Source organism: Pelophylax lessonae (assembly GCF_965119305.1).
Source record: "Pelophylax lessonae genome assembly, chromosome: 8".
Lineage (NCBI taxonomy): Eukaryota > Metazoa > Chordata > Amphibia > Anura > Ranidae > Pelophylax > Pelophylax lessonae.
The window spans coordinates 2,466,347-2,486,633 of record NC_138775.1 but is presented as its reverse complement, the minus strand read 5'-3'; the positions used below and the strand labels follow the sequence as shown (position 1 = coordinate 2,486,633).

The 20,287-nt window shown below is 53.5% G+C and overlaps 1 protein-coding gene across 1 annotated transcript in view; it reads right to left on the bottom strand.

Annotated features, from left to right (window-relative positions):
- Positions 1-19,993, bottom strand: part of SUMF1 (sulfatase modifying factor 1) — a 36,621-nt gene extending 16,628 nt beyond the window's left edge. Inside the window, exons 1-4 of the mRNA XM_082266151.1 lie at positions 19,803-19,993; positions 13,039-13,212; positions 12,362-12,436; positions 4,571-4,653 (exon numbers count right to left, since the gene is read on the bottom strand). Coding sequence (XP_082122277.1) covers positions 4,571-4,653; positions 12,362-12,436; positions 13,039-13,212; positions 19,803-19,982 — 512 coding nt within the window. The 5' untranslated portion in view covers positions 19,983-19,993. The remainder of the gene's footprint in view (positions 1-4,570; positions 4,654-12,361; positions 12,437-13,038; positions 13,213-19,802) is intronic.
- Between the last annotated feature and the right edge of the window lie 294 nt (positions 19,994-20,287).

Below are 20,287 nucleotides of genomic sequence, written 5' to 3'. Positions count from 1 at the left end.
CACTTCTACCGAACCGCATCCCATCTCCTCCACAGGACTCAGCGCTTTCTCTGCAAAGCAGCCAATCAGGGAAGAGGAAGCCGGGGAGATCATCATTACCATACTGCTAAATACCCAGATGGGGGGCAAAGGGCAACATATTTTATACATCATTGGCGGTGTTCACAAATGTCTGACACAGATCACCCTCTGCTGCAGCCTCTCACCTTGTGACTGGATACAATGTTACAATGTACAGTCTGATCACTGGGGGTGGGGAGACTCAGGAAATGCTTCCTCCTCCTTCTACAATGTTACAATGCAAAGTCTGATCACTGGGGGAGGGGAGACTTAGGAAATGCTTCCTCCTGCCTGCAGCAGACTGATGACATGATCCCAGCCTAGGCGGAGTCACTGGGTGGAGTAGAAGTATGGCTTTGTAATGGTAAATGTTGTATATTGTGACATGTGAAGAAGGACCATACAGAAGGACAGATCCTCTTTACCTATAATACCAAATAGATGTAAAATAAGTCGCATGGCGGATCACAGATTGCGGCTATCAAACCCGGAAGAGCCGATCTCCGGGGAGAGTGTCAGTTCTGCCGACGCAGCGACCCCCATCCCCCCATTCCTTTGTTGTCATTTGCTGAGATGGGAGGAATCGGCTCCTTTCTCTGATGAGGTTCGCTGAATTTACAACAATCGTTCCTAAATTTAGCGGCAGCCTGTCACCCGACGTTAGTCACAGAGCGCGGGGGGGGGGGGGGTCACCCAGCGTTCATCACAGAGTGGAACGGCAAATAATGAACCTCCATGAGTGCTAGGGGAAAACCGCTACAAGTACCGACAACATGTAGAGAACATGTGGAGAACATGTAGAGAACATGTAGAGAACACGTAGAGAACATGTAGAGAACATGTAGAGAACATGTAGAGAACATGTGGAGAACATGTGGAGAACATGTGGAGAACATGTGGAGAACATGTGGAGAACATGTAGAGAACATGTAGAGAACATGTGGAGAACATGTGGAGAACATGTGGAGAACATGTGGAGAACATGTGGAGAACATGTAGAGAACATGTAGAGAACATGTGGAGAACATGTGGAGAAGTGTAAGCTATTACACTTGAGGACTAAAAACATAAAAGCACAATACACGTTAGGAGGGGAACCCTTGGGGGAATCAAAAATGGAGAAAGATCTGGGAGTCTTGGTTGATGATAGATTAGGCAACAGCATGCAATGTCAAGCGGCAGCTGCCAAAGCCAGCAGAATATTAGCATGCATAAAGAAAGGGATGTATTCCAGAGATAAGACTATAATCCTTCCACTTTATAAAACTCTGGTCCAACCGCATCTGGAGTATTCTGTCCAGTTCTGGTCGCCAGTCCTCAGGAGGGATGTGTTGGAGCTGGAGAGAGTCCAGAGAAGGGCAACTAAACTAATTAGGGGATTGGAGGACCTTAATTATGAGGAGCGTCTGCAATCGCTTGATTTATTCTCCCTGGAGAAGAGACGCCTGAGAGGGGACATGATAGCAATTTATAAATACTAGGGATGCACCAAAATTAAAATTCCGGGCCAAAACAGAAAATTCAGGATGCCCTTGCCTGAAAACCAAAACCAAAAATCACTTCTTACCCCCAAATGATTTAAATTTTTAGTTAGATTTTAGTTACAGCCTGTATATAGATGCTCCTGACACTATATACTAGTGATTGACCGATATCGGTTTTTCTTTGCCGATACCGATATTTTGGTCAGTGCATATCAGTATCGGCCGATCCCTTGTGGAGAGATCTGGGGGTCTAAAAGACCCCAACCCCCTCCTCTGCACCTAAAAGCATTCAAAACGTCTAGTTTGGCTGTTTTGAATGCTGTCATTTTTTTATAATCTGGCGCCGAGTGCCCGGAAGTGATGTCATATTATCAGCTATGGACGCCGGTCATGATATCACTTCCGGGTTTTTACATGGAGACCCGATCAGAGCTGAATGCGGCTTTGATCGGGTCTTCAGCGGCCGAGCAGGCTGGTTGCCCGGGCCTCGTGGTGGGACGGGAGACCCGGGCGAGCCACAGAAGGCGGTGGGAGGAGAAGCCTCATCGCTCCTTGTAATGACAGCTGAGCGGCTTCTCAGCCACATCGGTTATCATTAGAAGACAGCCGACTGTCGGCTATGGACGCCGGTACCGGGGTGATGCCTCTAGCTGCAGGGATCACTCCAGTACAGCACTTTCCCGAAATATCGGCAATATCGGTAACCTCCGGGGCCGATTCCGATATATCGGGGAAAGTGCATATCGGCCCTCGATATATTGGCTTTGCCGATAATCAGTCGATCCCTACTATATACCTGTCCCATAGCTGTATTATGCAGGTATAGTGCCAGGGGGGTAGCTAAGTATAGGGAAACAATGATGCACATCATAACACATAATATGTTGTCACTCACTGCTCCCCACAGATAGCTGGTTGACTCTGGTTCTGCTCCCGTCCTTCCTATCCTCAGTGGCCATACAGTAGAAGATGGTGGGAGGAGGTGGGTGGAGCCAGAGAGTCAGTAATAGGTGCGGAGGAGGAAGATCCTCCTCCACTCTGCATGCTGGGTCCTCTTCTCAGCCTCGCTTTCCTCTCGGAACCGTGATGCCACTGGTTGCTAGACGCCAGGCGGATGGCAATTCTAGCAGCCAGTCTAGCACAGGGCGGGTGAGGAGGTACAAACGGCGGGTCTCGGGAGTCAGCCGAGCCCAGTCACGCACCATATAAGTTAAAGTGAAAGCTGCTGCTGCGGCGGCCATTAATCTTCGGCATATATGACCCGTTTTAGGCCAAAATGGGATAGGCCCATCTTGGGCTGAAAATTTCGGTTGCTCAAATTTCGGTGCACCACTAATAAATACCTCAATGGTGATCTCAGCATAGAAAAAAAAACTATTCAGTCGCAAGGATTGTATGAGGACACCAATAAAAGCTCTATTTTTCTTCTGTGAAGAAACGGATCAGACAAATGGTGAGTTTTCCACCCGTTTTTGCATTGGTGGTGGATGAAAAAAAACTGATGAATATTTCATCCATTTTGATGTGACTGAATTGATGAAATGAACATCCGCATGTGTGAAGGGGGCCTTACCTTTCATGGGAAGAATTACCCCCCTAGATTTATTGTTTATACCAGTAATGGTGGCGATCAGCGACTTATAGCGGGACTGCGATATTGCGGCACACATTCTGACACTTTGTGGAAACCAATCCCATGATCAGTGTTAATAATATGCACTGTCACTGTACTAATGACACTGACTGGGAAGGGGTTAACATCAGGGGCAATTCAAGGGTTAACTGTGTGCCTAGCCAGTGTCTATGTGTACTGTGTGCCTAGCCAGTGTTTATGTGTACTGTGTGCCTAGCCAGTGTTTATGTGTACTGTGTGCCTAGCTGGTGTTTATGTGTACTGTGTGCCTAGCCAGTGTTTATGTGTACTGTGTGCCTAGCCAGTGTTTATGTGTACTGTGTGCCTAGCCGGTGTTTATGTGTACTGTGGTGTCAGTGGGAGGAATAGTGTCCCATCATTGGTGTCAAGGGGAGGAATAGTGTCCCATCATTGGTGTCAGTGGGAGGAATAGTGTCCCATCATTGGTGTCAAGGGGAGGAATAGTGTCCCATCATTGGTGTCAAGGGGAGGAATAGTGTCCCATCATTGGTGTCAGTGGGAGGAATAGTGCTCCACCATTGGTGTCAGTGGGAGGAATAGTGCCCCATCATTAGTGTCAATGGGGGGGGGGGGCATTGTGCCCCATCATTGGGGGGAATTGGGCCCCATTATTGGTTTTATTGGGAGGAATGGGGCCCCATCATTGGTGTCATGGGGAGGAATTGGGCCCCCATAATTGGTGTCATTGGGGGGAATTGTACCCCATCATTGGTGTCATTGGGGGTAATTGGGCCCCATCATTGAGCCCCATTATTGGAATCATTGGAATGAATAGTGCCCCATCATTGGTGTCATTGGGAGGAATTGGGCCCCTATCATTGGGGGGAATTGGCCCCCATCATTAGTGTCATGGGAGGAATTGGGCCCCATCATTGGTGTCATGGGAGGAATTGGGCCCCATCATTGCTGTCATGGGGGGAATTGGGCCCCATCATTGGTGTTATCGAGGGGAATTGGGCCCCATCATTGGTGTCATTGGGAGGAATTGGGCCCCCATTATTGGTGTCATGGGGGGGGGGGGGAAATGGGCCCTAATTATTGGTGTCAGTGGGAGGAAGAGTGCCCCAAGGGCCACATAAAAAACAAGCAAAGGGCCACTTCCAGCCCTCAGGTCGCAGTTTGGAGAACACCGGCCTAGATGATGCTGGACGTCCCCCAGCCAGGAAAGGAGGCGGGCCCCCAATGAGACACCTGACAGGGGTTAGAACCCTCCCATACTCCAATCAAAAAAAAAAAAATGTAACCCTAATTTTGACTTGGATTCGATTGAATTTTGTTTTCTATGGCCTGGTTGTCTATGGTTGGGTTGTCTATGGTTTGGTTGTCTATGGTTTGGTTGTCTATGGTTTGGTTTTGTCCCCCTGTGCATTACCTGTTAGCGATGTCGGAGTCGGGCCCCTCGGGATGCCTCCAGCTCGCTCCTTTCACCGGCAGCCACCAGGGTGCAGCAGCGACCTGAAGAACATAAGAGAAAGGATTTGGTGACATGAAGGTGTCGCTGTCTCTGCCAATCGGCTCCTCTGAGGCGTGAAATGAGCGGCACAATCTCTACATATGGAGCAGAATCTGCCCTGCGGCCAATCTGTTCCGGGAGAAGCCAGAGAGGGCGCACCGTGCCGCCATGCTTCCCTCCACATGGGGGTCACAAACGTGGGAGCGCGGCGTGCAAACACGGACCGTCTTTTCCTGGGGGGGGGGGGAGGGGACGTTTTCTGTGTCATGTCAATTGTGTCATGTGTTAAAAATTGCATTAAAGAGAGCGGACGCCCCCCGGGAGAACGCACTTCTAATTGCCATTCATCTAATTAGCACAAATGGTAATTAGCCGAGGGACGCGGCGCCCCCCGGAGGAAAGGCGCAGCTCATCCAAATTCAAGCAGCAGCCATGAGAAACTTCATCTTAAAGCTGAACTGCACTCATTAAATACACAGAAGGTGAGACTTTACCAAAGAATTTCCATTTCTGTCCATCCAGTCCTGAGATTTACACAGCTCTGTCACACAGCACAGCCCGGGCAGGAGAAATTATTTTTTTTTTTTTTTGCTGTTCAGTAGCACTTCCAGGTCTTGTGACTGGACAGTGAAAGGAGAAGCAGCAGATTGATGAGCTCATCTTTCTGCTCTCTTCTCCAATCAGCATATCCCTTGCACTGCAGCACAACAGACTGGCTCCTGCTGCTTCTCCCTCTCCCAGTCTGAGCTCTGCTGAGCTAAATCCAGGTACTTACACTGTATTAATAAACACAGAGCTGCATTTATTTTATATCTGCCTGGAACTCCCGGATAATAAATCCATCGGTCACGTGACTTCTTCTGGAATCTTCTCCCAGATCTGTGCAGCAATCCTGTGTGAGACTTCCTGGAATAAAGACCGCCCACTGCTGCTCTCTCTCCTTGTGCAGAGGGACTGGTCTTGTCTCCACCCCTCCTCTGTAGTGGGTGGAGCCTGCTGGACCCCTCCCACAGCTCTGCTCTCTCTCTCCTTGTGCAGAGAGACTGGTCTTGTCTCCACCCCTCCTCTGTAGTGGGTGGAGCCTGCTGGACCCCTCCTATAGCCCTGCTCTCTTTTCTTTGGGCAGGGTGACCTGGTCTCTGCCCCCTTCTGCAGTGGGTGGAGCCTGCTGCCCCCCCCCCCCCCAATAGCTCTACTCTCTATAATTGTGCAGGGTGACTGGTCTTGTCGCCACCTCTTCCTGTAGTGGGTGGAGCCTGCTGGACCCCTTCCACAGCTCTGCTCTCTCCCCTTGTGCAGGGAGACTGGTATTATCTCCGCCCCCTCCTACAGTGGGTGGAGCCTGCTGTACCCCTCCCACAGCTCTGCTCTCTCTCTCCTTGTGTAGGGGGGACTGGTCTTGTCTCTGCCCCTCCTGTATTGGGTGGAGCCTGCTGGACCCCTCCTATAGCCCTGCTTTATTTTCTTTGTGCAGGGTGACTGGTCTGGTCTCTGCCCCCTCCTGTAGTGGGTGGAGCCTGCTGGACCCCTCCCACAGCTCTGCTCTCTTCCTTGTGCAGGGTGACTGGTCTGGTCTCTGCCCCCTCCTGCAGTGGGAGGAACCTGCTGGGCCCCTCCCATAGCTCTGCTCTCTCTCCTTGTGCAGGGTGACTGGTCTTGTCTCTGCCCCCTCCTGTAGTTTTCTGCAGCTAAAAGTTTTTTGGCGCAAGGCACCAGTTCCCTGCGCTCAGAGAGGTGTAGTTGCTAGTCCTCCTTATTAGGGTCTTTCCACTGTTTCTAGAGCTGTGGACTCGACAACCAAGGATGAATGCTGCGACCTTGCTGCCCTTTATACGACCAGGGAAGTCTGGAAATACTGCAAACAACAAACAAACACAGGGGCGCACAGGCCTAGTGCATTATCCTTTGGTTGGTTTATTAAAAGAAAAAAGATTAAAAATACTCACAAACGAGTTCTTGGTTAAAAGCATATCACATAAGGAGCGCAGTCCTCAGTTGTGTGATCCGAGGGTATGTTGTCCCTTGAATTCGTATTGGCTAACGCGTTTCGAGGCTTAGCCTCTTCCTCAGAGCCTAGAAAAGCATGTCTAAGCCCTTGCTTAAATACTATACAATGACATTTGAAACAAAGACACATATTGGGGTCAGACCCTCCTCCTGTGGGGCGTGTACAAAAAACGCCCGCCCACCTCGTCAATGGGCCATGTAGAAATCATATGCATTGTAAACATCTAGAGACATTTTTGGGTCAAAGCAATACTTATTGTAAATATTAAAAATATTAAAAATATTATTAAAAAATCCATATACATACATATATATATATATATATATATATATATATATATATATACATACATGCACATACATATCAAAAGCAAAAATGATAATAATGGTAATATACCCATATAGTGTTTTTTAAAAAAGAGCAATGAGATAAGCTGTACCAGTGCACACTGTACTTATTGCTTGGACAACATGCACAGTATGCAAACACCAGTGTATGTAACATACTGGCCATAAGGGATCCAGATCAGGCGATGTGTGTGTGTGCTAAACATACACTGATGCATCTTCTGGTCCCCACCTATAGAGGCTAATCTCTGGATGTAGATGGGTGAGGGAGACTTCCTCCCAGTGTGTGTATATAAAAATAAATGAAAGAAGTCCACTACCTTTCCTAAGTCCCGGGCGGGTTACAGGTCTCAGGGGAGGGGGCGAGACAATATGTGTCTTTGTTTCAAATGTCATTGTATAGTATTTAAGCAAGGGCTTAGACATGCTTTTCTAGGCTCTGAGGAAGAGGCTAAGCCTCGAAACGCGTTAGCCAATACGAATTCAAGGGACAACATACCCTCAGTTTTCTGCAGGCAGCCTGTAGTGGGTGGAGCCGTCTAGGCCCCTTCCACAGTTCTGCTCTCTGCACAGCGATGATGTCACTGCTACTTCTACAAGGTAATATCTGAGTTTGCATTTGGTGCACACAGAGCACATTTCTTTGCTATTGGGGAATTGATATGTTTTGCATCTATGACACGTGATAATAATAATATAACATGTGATAATAAAACTTTCCAATCCTCCCCAAAACATACCAACCCCGACCTTTGACCCTGACACTAAGCTACATCAGGCCACAGTCTACCTATTTACAGAAAGGGAGGAGAGGAAAGGGGAAGTGGGGAGAATAGAGAAAGGGAGATTGGAGGGGTATGGGGGGGAAATGGGAGGGGCAGAGACACAAAGGATTACATAAGGGGGCGGGGATATGATGACCTCTTATGCACACACAGTACTATTGCCATGGATGCAGGAAAAGGAGTTTTTATTAGAAGCCGGGATTGAGAGAAAAGTGGAAATCCTATTTTTAGTAACATTATAAAAAGTTGTTTGCAGCAATCACGGAGGAGGTTATAAATAGATCGGTCAGGGAAGGGGTGCGAAGTTCTCTCCATCCGTCTGCAGAGGAGCCCCCGGATTACATAGGAGGAGGATGAAACGTATATACAGTATATATATATATATATTGTCTCCATGGCCGGGGATGGAAGGAATGCGGTGCTGCGCAGTGTCTGTTCCTGGAGACGGATTCCTGGGAAGGGAATGATGGAGATCTGAGTGTCAGAGACTCCCCAACACATGGAAATCACTTCACACCTCTTACTCATCACAGTACATGGGAGGGGGGAGGGGGGGGTCATGGGACTCGAAGACAATCAGTGAAACATTTAAATCTAACTAATAAAGAGGAAGCTCCGGGACTCGTGGATCCTTCCGGGGCCACAACATCACTAAAGGGCCCAGAGATGGTCAGAGACTGCAGACATAGTACAGGAGATTGTCAGAGACTGCAGACATAGTACAGGAGATGGTCAGAGACTGCAGACATACTACAGGAGACGGTCAGAGACTGCAGACATGGTACAGGAGACGGTCAGAGACTGCAGACATAGTACAGGAGATGGTCAGAGACTGCCGACATAGTACAGGAGACAGTCAGAGACTGCAGACATAGTACAGGAGATGGTCAGAGACTGCAGACATGGTACAGGGGGTGGTCAGAGACTGCCGACATAGTACAGGGGGTGGTCAGAGACTGCAGACATAGTACAGGAGACGGTCAGAGACTGCAGACATGATACAGGAGACGGTCAGAGACTGCAGACATAGTACAGGAGACGGTCAGAGACTGCAGACATAGTACAGGAGACGGTCAGAGACTGCAGACATGGTACAGGGGGTGGTCAGAGACTGCCGACATAGTACAGGGGGTGGTCAGAGACTGCAGACATAGTACAGGAGACGGTCAGAGACTGCAGACATGATACAGGAGACGGTCAGAGACTGCAGACATAGTACAGGAGATGGTCAGAGACTGCAGACATAGTACAGGGGGTGGTCAGAGACTGCCGACATAGTACAGGAGATGGTCAGAGACTGCAGACATAGTACAGGGGGTGGTCAGAGACTGCCGACATAGTACAGGGGGTGGTCAGAGACTGCAGACATAGTACAGGAGACGGTCAGAGACTGCAGACATAGTACAGGAGAAGGTCAGAGACTGCAGACATAGTACAGGAGACAGTCAGAGACTGCAGACATAGTACAGGAGATGGTCGGAGACTGCAGACATAGTACAGGAGATGGTCGGAGACTGCAGACATAGTACAGGAGATGGTCAGAGACTGCAGACATAGTACAGGAGATGGTCAGAGACTGCAGACATAGTACAGGAGACAGTCAGAGACTGCAGACATAGTACAGGAGATGGTCAGAGACTGCAGACATAGTACAGGAGATGGTCAGAGACTGCAGACATAGTACAGGAGACAGTCAGAGACTGCAGACATAGTACAGGAGATGGTCGGAGACTGCAGACATAGTACGGGAGATGGTCAGAGACTGCAGACATAGTACAGGAGATGGTCAGAGACTGCAGATATAGTGCAGGAGACGGTCAGAGACTGCAGACATGGTACAGGAGACGGTCAGAGACTGCAGACATAGCACAGGAGACGGTCAGAGACTGCAGACATGGTACAGGAGACGGTCAGAGACTGCAGACATAGTACGGGAGATGGTCAGAGACTGCAGACATAGTACGGGAGATGGTCAGAGACTGCAGACATAGTACAGGAGACGGTCAGAGACGGCAGACATGGTACAGGAGACGGTCAGAGACTGCAGACATAGTACGGGAGATGGTCAGAGACTGCAGACATGGTACAGGAGACGGTCAGAGACTGCAGACATGGTACAGGAGACGGTCAGAGACTGCAGACATAGTACAAGAGGTCGTACAAGAGACATCAGAGGCTGTGAACTTGCTATATGAGTTGTTGGCATTTGGGGACAGGCTTCAGGAGACAGTCAGAGACTGCAGACATATTACATGAGACTGCTAAAAATCAATGCTGAAACAGGACAATAGGGAAACACAGATTTGTGTCTGTTGTGGCCCCAAGGACCATACAAAAAGTGCTGAAGGGACAGATGCAGCCCCAGGGCCACAGGTTTGGCACCAGGGACTTAAAGAGACTCCCCATAACCATACAGGATCTTAAATCCCACCCACTTTAACCCCTTCTTGACCGCCCCACACAGATAGACGGCAGTAGGACGTCCCTCCTGCGCAAAATCACGTACCTGTCCGTGATTTCGTGCACGGAGCCTTGGGCGAGCGTGCATTGCTCGTGACCCGCTGTGACTGGACACAGTGGGAGCCAATCAGCGGGTCTGGTGGACCCGATGTTCGCTGGCACCCTGCGATCGTTCTTAGGAGAGGCAGAACTGCGGTCTGTGAGAGAGGAAGATGGAGATTTTGTGTATCTGCTAAGCAGGAACACGGATCTCTGTCTTCCCCCAGTCAAAGCACCTCCCCCACACAGTCAGTAATCACTCCCTAGGAACACATTTAACCCTTTGATCACCCCTGATGTTAACCCCTTCCCTGCCGGTGTCAGTAGTACAGTGACAGTATATATCAATATACAATTACTGGGATTTTTTTTTACCAAAAATATTCATCAGAATACACATTGGAATACATTCGTGAAGAAATTTAATTTGTTACATTTATAGCAGAAAGTAAAAAATATTGTTTTTTTAATTAAAAAATGTCGCTCTTTTTTGTTTATAGCGCAACAACTAAAAATCGCACAGGAGATCAAATACCGCCAAAAGAAAGTTCTATTTGTGGGAAAAAAGGACATCGATTTTATTGAGGTACAGTGTCGCACGACCGCACAATTGTCAGTTAAAGTAACGCAGTGCCATATCGCAAAAAATGGCCTGGTCATGAAGGGGGGTAAATCTTCAGTGGCTGAAGAGGTTAACTCACCTTTGCAGGGAGACAGACAGAAGGTGTCGGACGGACAGACAGAAGGACGGACAGACAGACGGACAGACAGACGGACACGGACTGAGCCCAGGTTCACACTGGCGTCGTTTTTGAAACTCGCACGATTTCAAGCTGGCATTTCAGTCCGACTTCAGACATCTGTGTGGGTTCCTGCACAGATGTCTATGAACCCGACCCCAAATTCGCCCAAAGTAGTACAGAAACTACTTTTGTAAAACGGTGCCGCAAAGTTGGCGTTGCACCGACTCGGACAGTGCCATTGCCTTCAATTTCTTCCGATTTGACACGTCAGATCACATTTCAAATCAGACCAATGTGAACGTGGGTAGAGAGAGAGGGACAGACGGACAGACCTTTGTAGGGAAACAGGCAAAAAAAGAGGACAGAGATAGACGGACCAAAGGAGAGAGACAGAGACTAATGTAGGGAGATAGGAGGACCAAAGGAGAAAGACAGACAGATAGACAGAAGGAGATAGACCAATGTAATGAGATTGATGGACAGAAGAAGAGATAAGGACCAATGGATGAACATATGGAGAGACAGACAGACCAGCAAAGTGAGAGGGACAAACGGACAAACGTATGGAAGGAGAGAGACAGAGACTAATGTAGGGAGATAGGAGGACCAAAGGAGAAATACGGACTAATGAAGGGAAATAGGAGGACCAAAGGAGAAAGACAGACAGACTAATGTAGGGAGATAGGAGGACCAAAGGAGAAAGACAGACAGACTAATGTAGGGAGATAGGAGGACCAAAGGACAGAGACAGACAGACTAATGTAGGGACATAGAAGGACCAAAGGAGAAATACGGACTAATGTAGGGAGATAGGAGGACCAAAGGAGAAATACAGACAGATAGACCGACCAATGTAATTGATGGACAGAAGAAGAGATAAGGACCAATAGATGAACACATGGAGAGAAAGACAGACCAGCAAAGTGAGAGGAATGAACGGACGAACGTATGGAAGGAGAGAGAGGGATGGATATGTGGAGAAGGACAGAAGGATAGATTGAAGAAGAAAGACGCATGGACCAACCAATGGTGAGAGATGGAGACAGACAGAAGGACCAATTGAAGGAGAAGAGAAAAGAATGAAGGAGAGAAATTCATAAAAACCGCAAAAAAAAAAAAGAGAGAAGTGGGAGGAGCTGCAAATGGAAAACAAACTTCACATTTCCTTCTATGGGGAGTTCTGATTGGTTCTTATTGGTGACAATGTAACTTTCTCTGCTCCATTGGTAATAAGAACTGGAGAGGGCGGAGCGCCCTCCTGGGGCCCCTGACTTGTATCACAAGGTGGCTCCATCATTTCCAACCAGCACAAACCGGATCTCACTTACCGCCTGATCAATCCCGCTCTTCACTTCTTCACTCAGCAGCCCTTCAAATACAAAGGAGTCCCCGAAGGTCTCTGCCTGGAAATGAGATGATAGGGGTCACCTGTGTGTGAAGAGCCAATCAGGCCCTTAATATTGAATATGTTTATTAGAAATGTGCTGCGTGCCTTCTATTACCTCCATTACCCGGAGCCCCGCCCTCTGTGTGCCCCTCTGAAACACATTCCAAATATTGCCAAAAAGCCCCGCCCACCCTCCATCTCCGTGTCCAGTAATATTGCTAGCACTGGCGATGGAGGCACACATTAGACAGGAGGATGCTGAGAGGCAGAGCTCAGGTTTACCATCGGGGTATTCTAGTTTCAGAGAGGTGCACTGACTGATAAAAGGACGGCCAGCACCGAATGTTTGTCATTTAATCGGTGACACCTCCATAGGTAATGGGGTCATGCGGGGTCACCGACACCATCAACAGTCTACAGCAGAGATATGCAAACTGAGGCACTTCAGATATTGCAGAACTACAACTCCCATGAGGCATAGCAAGCCTCTGACAGCCACAAGCATGACACCCAGAGGCAGAGGCATGATGGGAGGGCCGCAGTTTGAATATCCCGGGTCTACAGAAACCAAAAAACTGCAGGTGACACCCGGAAGATCACATGACGGTCGTCACTCACCTCGGTCACATGACCGCTGGCCTCCACAAAGCGGGAGAATTCCGCATTGCTGACCTCATACAAGTCCATATAAAAGGAATCGATGTGAACTCGCCGAGCCGGACTCTCCCCATCCTGAGGGATCCCGGGGTCATCCGTCCCCATAGTGAACACCCCCGAGGGGAGCAGGACCATCTAGGAGGAGAGAGATTGTAATGTATTCTGCAGGAGGAGACAAATCTCCCTCATGTCCCACAACAGTCCCTCCCCTGACTCCAGCAACAGTCCCTCCTCCAGCAACAGTCCCTCCTCCACCTCCCGCAACAGTCCCTCCTCCGCCTCCCGCAACAGTCCCTCCCCTGCCTCCAGCAACAGTCCCTCCCCTGCCTCCAGCAACAGTCCCTCCTCCGCCTCCAGCAACAGTCCCTCCCCTGCCTCCAGCAACAGTCCTCTACCCCCCAACTGTCCCTCCTCCGCCTCCAGTAACAGTCCCTCCTCCGCCTCCAGCAACAGTCCTCTACCCCCCTACAGTCCCTCCTCCGCCTCCAGTAACAGTCCCTCCTCCGCCTCCAGCAACAGTCCCTCCCCTGCCTCCAGCAACAGTCCTCTACCCCCCAACAGTCCCTCCTCCGCCTCCAGTAACAGTCCCTCCTCCGCCTCCAGCAACAGTCCCTCCCCTGCCTCCAGCAACAGTCCCTCCCCTGCCTCCAGCAACAGTCCTCTACCTCCCAACTGTCCCTCCTCCGCCTCCAGTAACAGTCCCTCCTCCGCCTCCAGCAACAGTCCTCTACCCCCCAACAGTCCCTCCTCTGCCTCCAGTAACAGTCCCTCCTCCACCTCCAGCAACAGTCCCTCCCCTGCCTCCAGCAACAGTCCCTCCTCCGCCTCCAGCAACAGTCCCTCCCCTGCCTCCAGCAACAGTCCTCTACCCCCCAACAGTCCCTCCTCTGCCTCCAGTAACAGTCCCTCCTCCGCCTCCAGTAACAGTCCTCTACCCCCCAACAGTCCCTCCTCCAGTAACAGTCCCTCCTCCACCTCCAGCAACAGTCCCTCCCCTGCCTCCAGCAACAGTCCCTCCCCTGCCTCCAGCAACAGTCCTCTACCCCCCCAACTGTCCCTCCTCCGCCTCCTCCTCCACCTCCAGCAACAGTCCCTCCCCTGCCTCCAGCAACAGTCCCTCCCCTGCCTCCAGCAACAGTCCCTCCTCCGCCTCCAGCAACAGTCCCTCCCCTGCCTCCAGCAACAGTCCTCTACCCCCCAACAGTCCCTCCTCCGCCTCCAGTAACAGTCCCTCCTCCGCCTCCAGCAACAGTCCCTCCCCTGCCTCCAGCAACAGTCCCTCCCCTGCCTCCAGCAACAGTCCCTCCCCTGCCTCCAGCAACAGTCCTCTACCCCCCAACAGTCCCTCCTCTGCCTCCAGTAACAGTCCCTCCTCCGCCTCCAGTAACAGTCCTCTACCCCCCAACAGTCCCTCCTCCGCCTCCAGTAACAGTCCCTCCTCCACCTCCAGCAACAGTCCCTCCCCTGCCTCCAGCAACAGTCCCTCCCCTGCCTCCAGCAACAGTCCTCTACCCCCCCAACTGTCCCTCCTCCGCCTCCTCCTCCACCTCCAGCAACAGTCCCTCCCCTGCCTCCAGCAGCAGTCCCTCCCCTGCCTCCAGCAACAGTCCCTCCCCTGCCTCCAGCAACAGTCCTCTACCCCCCAACTGTCCCTCCTCCGCCTCCAGTAACAGTCCCTCCTCCGCCTCCAGCAACAGTCCTCTACCCCCCAACAGTCCCTCCTCCGCCTCCAGTAACAGTCCCTCCTCCAGCAACAGTCCCTCCCCTGCCTCCAGCAACAGTCCCTCCCCTGCCTCCAGCAACAGTCCCTCCCCTGCCTCCAGCAACAGTCCCTCCCCTGCCTCCAGCAACAGTCCTCTACCCCCCAACAGTCCCTCCTCTGCCTCCAGTAACAGTCCCTCCTCCGCCTCCAGTAACAGTCCTCTACCCCCCAACAGTCCCTCCTCCGCCTCCAGTAACAGTCCCTCCTCCACCTCCAGCAACAGTCCCTCCCCTGCCTCCAGCAACAGTCCCTCCCCTGCCTCCAGCAACAGTCCTCTACCCCCCCAACTGTCCCTCCTCCGCCTCCTCCTCCACCTCCAGCAACAGTCCCTCCCCTGCCTCCAGCAACAGTCCCTCCCCTGCCTCCAGCAACAGTCCCTCCTCCGCCTCCAGCAACAGTCCCTCCCCTGCCTCCAGCAACAGTCCTCTACCCCCCAACTGTCCCTCCTCCGCCTCCAGTAACAGTCCCTCCTCCGCCTCCAGCAACAGTCCTCTACCCCCCAACAGTCCCTCCTCCGCCTCCAGCAACAGTCCCTCCCCTGCCTCCAGCAACAGTCCCTCCCCTGCCTCCAGCAACAGTCCCTCCTCCGCCTCCAGCAACAGTCCCTCCCCTGCCTCCAGCAACAGTCCTCTACCCCCCAACAGTCCCTCCTCTGCCTCCAGTAACAGTCCCTCCTCCGCCTCCAGTAACAGTCCTCTACCCCCCAACAGTCCCTCCTCCGCCTCCAGTAACAGTCCCTCCTCCGCCTCCAGTAACAGTCCTCTACCCCCCAACAGTCCCTCCTCCGCCTCCAGTAACAGTCCCTCCCCTGCCTCCAGCAACAGTCCCTCCCCTGCCTCCAGCAACAGTCCCTCCCCTGCCTCCAGCAACAGTCCCTCCCCTGCCTCCAGCAACAGTCCCTCCCCTGCCTCCAGCAACAGTCCTCTACCCCCCCAACTGTCCCTCCTCCGCCTCCTCCTCCACCTCCAGCAACAGTCCCTCCCCTGCCTCCAGCAACAGTCCCTCCCCTGCCTCCAGCAACAGTCCCTCCTCCGCCTCCAGCAACAGTCCCTCCCCTGCCTCCAGCAACAGTCCTCTACCCCCCAACTGTCCCTCCTCCGCCTCCAGCAACAGTCCTCTACCCCCCAACAGTCCCTCCTCCGCCTCCAGTAACAGTCCCTCCTCCGCCTCCAGCAACAGTCCCTCCCCTGCCTCCAGCAACAGTCCTCTACCCCCCAACAGTCCCTCCTCCGCCTCCAGTAACAGTCCCTCCTCCGCCTCCAGCAACAGTCCCTCCCCTGCCTCCAGCAACAGTCCCTCCCCTGCCTCCAGCAACAGTCCTCTACCCCCCAACTGTCCCTCCTCCGCCTCCAGTAACAGTCCCTCCTCCGCCTCCAGCAACAGTCCTCTACCCCCCAACAGTCCCTCCTCTGCCTCCAGTAACAGTCCCTCCTCCGCCTCCAGTAACAGTCCATCCTCCACCTCCAGCAACAGTCCCTCCCCTGCCTCCAGCAACAGTCCCTCCCCTGCCTCCAGCAACAGTCCTCTACCCCCCCAACTGTCCCTCCTCCGCCTCCTCCTCCACCTCCAGCAACAGTCCCTCCCCTGCCTCCAGCAACAGTCCCTCCCCTGCCTCCAGCAACAGTCCCTCCTCCGCCTCCAGCAACAGTCCCTCCCCTGCCTCCAGCAACAGTCCTCTACCCGCCAACTGTCCCTCCTCCGCCTCCAGTAACAGTCCCTCCTCCGCCTCCAGCAACAGTCCTCTACCCCCCAACAGTCCCTCCTCCGCCTCCAGTAACAGTCCCTCCTCCGCCTCCAGCAACAGTCCCTCCCCTGCCTCCAGCAACAGTCCCTCCCCTGCCTCCAGCAACAGTCCTCTACCCCCCAACAGTCCCTCCTCTGCCTCCAGTAACAGTCCCTCCTCCGCCTCCAGTAACAGTCCTCTACCCCCCAACAGTCCCTCCTCCGCCTCCAGTAACAGTCCCTCCTCCACCTCCAGCAACAGTCCCTCCCCTGCCTCCAGCAACAGTCCCTCCCCTGCCTCCAGCAACAGTCCTCTACCCCCCCAACTGTCCCTCCTCCGCCTCCTCCTCCACCTCCAGCAACAGTCCCTCCCCTGCCTCCAGCAACAGTCCCTCCCCTGCCTCCAGCAACAGTCCCTCCTCCGCCTCCAGCAACAGTCCCTCCCCTGCCTCCAGCAACAGTCCTCTACCCCCCAACTGTCCCTCCTCCGCCTCCAGTAACAGTCCCTCCTCCGCCTCCAGCAACAGTCCTCTACCCCCCAACAGTCCCTCCTCCGCCTCCAGTAACAGTCCCTCCTCCGCCTCCAGCAACAGTCCCTCCCCTGCCTCCAGCAACAGTCCCTCCCCTGCCTCCAGCAACAGTCCCTCCCCTGCCTCCAGCAACAGTCCCTCCCCTGCCTCCAGCAACAGTCCTCTACCCCCCAACAGTCCCTCCTCTGCCTCCAGTAACAGTCCCTCCTCCGCCTCCAGTAACAGTCCTCTACCCCCCAACAGTCCCTCCTCCGCCTCCAGTAACAGTCCCTCCTCCACCTCCAGCAACAGTCCCTCCCCTGCCTCCAGCAACAGTCCCTCCCCTGCCTCCAGCAACAGTCCTCTACCCCCCCAACTGTCCCTCCTCCGCCTCCTCCTCCACCTCCAGCAACAGTCCCTCCCCTGCCTCCAGCAACAGTCCCTCCCCTGCCTCCAGCAACAGTCCCTCCTCCGCCTCCAGCAACAGTCCCTCCCCTGCCTCCAGCAACAGTCCTCTACCCCCCAACTGTCCCTCCTCCGCCTCCAGTAACAGTCCCTCCTCCGCCTCCAGCAACAGTCCTCTACCCCCCAACAGTCCCTCCTCCGCCTCCAGTAACAGTCCCTCCTCCGCCTCCAGCAACAGTCCCTCCCCTGCCTCCAGCAACAGTCCCTCCCCTGCCTCCAGCAACAGTCCCTCCTCCGCCTCCAGCAACAGTCCCTCCCCTGCCTCCAGCAACAGTCCTCTACCCCCCAACAGTCCCTCCTCTGCCTCCAGTAACAGTCCCTCCTCCGCCTCCAGTAACAGTCCTCTACCCCCCAACAGTCCCTCCTCCAGTAACAGTCCCTCCTCCACCTCCAGCAACAGTCCCTCCCCTGCCTCCAGCAACAGTCCCTCCCCTGCCTCCAGCAACAGTCCTCTACCCCCCCAACTGTCCCTCCTCCGCCTCCTCCTCCACCTCCAGCAACAGTCCCTCCCCTGCCTCCAGCAACAGTCCCTCCCCTGCCTCCAGCAACAGTCCCTCCTCCGCCTCCAGCAACAGTCCCTCCCCTGCCTCCAGCAACAGTCCTCTACCCCCCAACTGTCCCTCCTCCGCCTCCAGTAACAGTCCCTCCTCCGCCTCCAGTAACAGTCCTCTACCCCCCAACAGTCCCTCCTCCGCCTCCAGCAACAGTCCCTCCCCTGCCTCCAGCAACAGTCCCTCCCCTGCCTCCAGCAACAGTCCCTCCCCTGCCTCCAGCAACAGTCCCTCCCCTGCCTCCAGCAACAGTCCTCTACCCCCCAACAGTCCCTCCTCCAGTAACAGTCCCTCCTCCGCCTCCAGTAACAGTCCTCTACCCCCCAACAGTCCCTCCTCCGCCTCCAGTAACAGTCCTCTACCCCCCAACAGTCCCTCCCCTGCCTCCAGTAACAGTCCCTCCTCTGCCTCCAGCAACAGTCCCTCCTCCGCCTCCAGTAACAGTCCTCTACCCCCCAACAGTCCCTCCTCCGCCTCCAGCAACAGTCCCTCCTCCACCTCCAGCAACAGTCCCTCCGCTGCCTCCAGCAACAGTCCCTCCCCTGCCTCCAGCAACAGTCCTCTACCCCCCAACTGTCCCTCCTCCGCCTCCTCCTCCACCTCCAGCAACAGTCCCTCCCCTGCCTCCAGCAACAGTCCCTCCCCTGCCTCCAGCAACAGTCCCTCCTCCAGCAACAGTCCCTCCCCTGCCTCCAGCAACAGTCCTCTACCCCCCAACTGTCCCTCCTCCGCCTCCAGTAACAGTCCCTCCTCCGCCTCCAGTAACAGTCCTCTACCCCCCAACAGTCCCTCCTCCGCCTCCAGCAACAGTCCCTCCCCTGCCTCCAGCAACAGTCCCTCCCCTGCCTCCAGCAACAGTCCCTCCCCTGCCTCCAGCAACAGTCCTCTACCCCCCAACAGTCCCTCCTCCAGTAACAGTCCCTCCTCCGCCTCCAGTAACAGTCCTCTACCCCCCAACAGTCCCTCCTCCGCCTCCAGTAACAGTCCTCTACCCCCCAACAGTCCCTCCCCTGCCTCCAGTAACAGTCCCTCCTCTGCCTCCAGCAACAGTCCCTCCCCTGCCTCCAGCAACAGTCCTCTACCCCCCAACAGTCCCTCCTCCGCCTCCAGTAACAGTCCTCTACCCCCCAACAGTCCCTCCCCTGCCTCCAGTAACAGTCCCTCCTCCGCCTCCAGTAACAGTCCATCCTCCACCTCCAGCAACAGTCCCTCCCCTGCCTCCAGCAACAGTCCTCTACCCCCCAACAGTCCCTCCTCCGCCTCCAGTAACAGTCCTCTACCCCCCAACAGTCCCTCCCCTGCCTCCAGTAACAGTCCCTCCCCTGCCTCCAGCAACAGTCCCTCCTGCAACATTCCCCCCCCCCTGCCTCTCTCATTGGTCAGCTCCTCCACTACAATGGACTGTCCTCCTCTGTCTAGGGTTACCACCTCCTCCCTGTAATCCAGGACACAATAATTACCCGGTTCTGGGGTGATAAGGTGGTCATTACCCTCACTCTGTGCATTATATCCGCCTCAAATCTGTGTAATAATATTATGTGTCCGGGTATAAAGGGGCACCCCTAGCTGTGCTCCTCACCCCCCCACATGCTGGGGTCCCCCATTCACTCCCCCCACTAAACTCCTCCCTCCAGGGACTGTCCTGCAATGTTGGCTCCTCTGGGTCCCAAGACCCCGCCCCCTGTCTCCTCACACTCCACCCCCAGTTGCGCTCACCCCGCCCCTCCGCTCATTGGCCTCCCGGGAGTATTTGAAGGCAGCCGCTGGTTGGTGGGTGTGATCCCCGGGAGCCCCGCCCTCCCTGCTGGCCGATCCGCAGCCGCAATCCGCCCCAACCGGCCCCGGACCGACCAGAGACAAGAAGGAGACCAGCACAGCGGCACAGTGCGCCGCCATCTTCCCTGGTCATGTGACCCCGGGGAGGAGTCAGCTGACCGAGGAGCACGTGACCCATCGTAACAGGTGAAACAATCCAGACACCTGTCACCCAATCACATCCCTTCATCTGTGTGACGTCATTACTGTTATTATTGTCAATGATATTACTCTATCCGATATTATTATTATTACTATTACTATATTCACCATTATTATTATTATTATTATTATTACTATTGTCATCATTATTATTATTATTAATATTGCTACTATATAAACCATTATTATTACTATATACACTATTTATATTATTACTACTACTA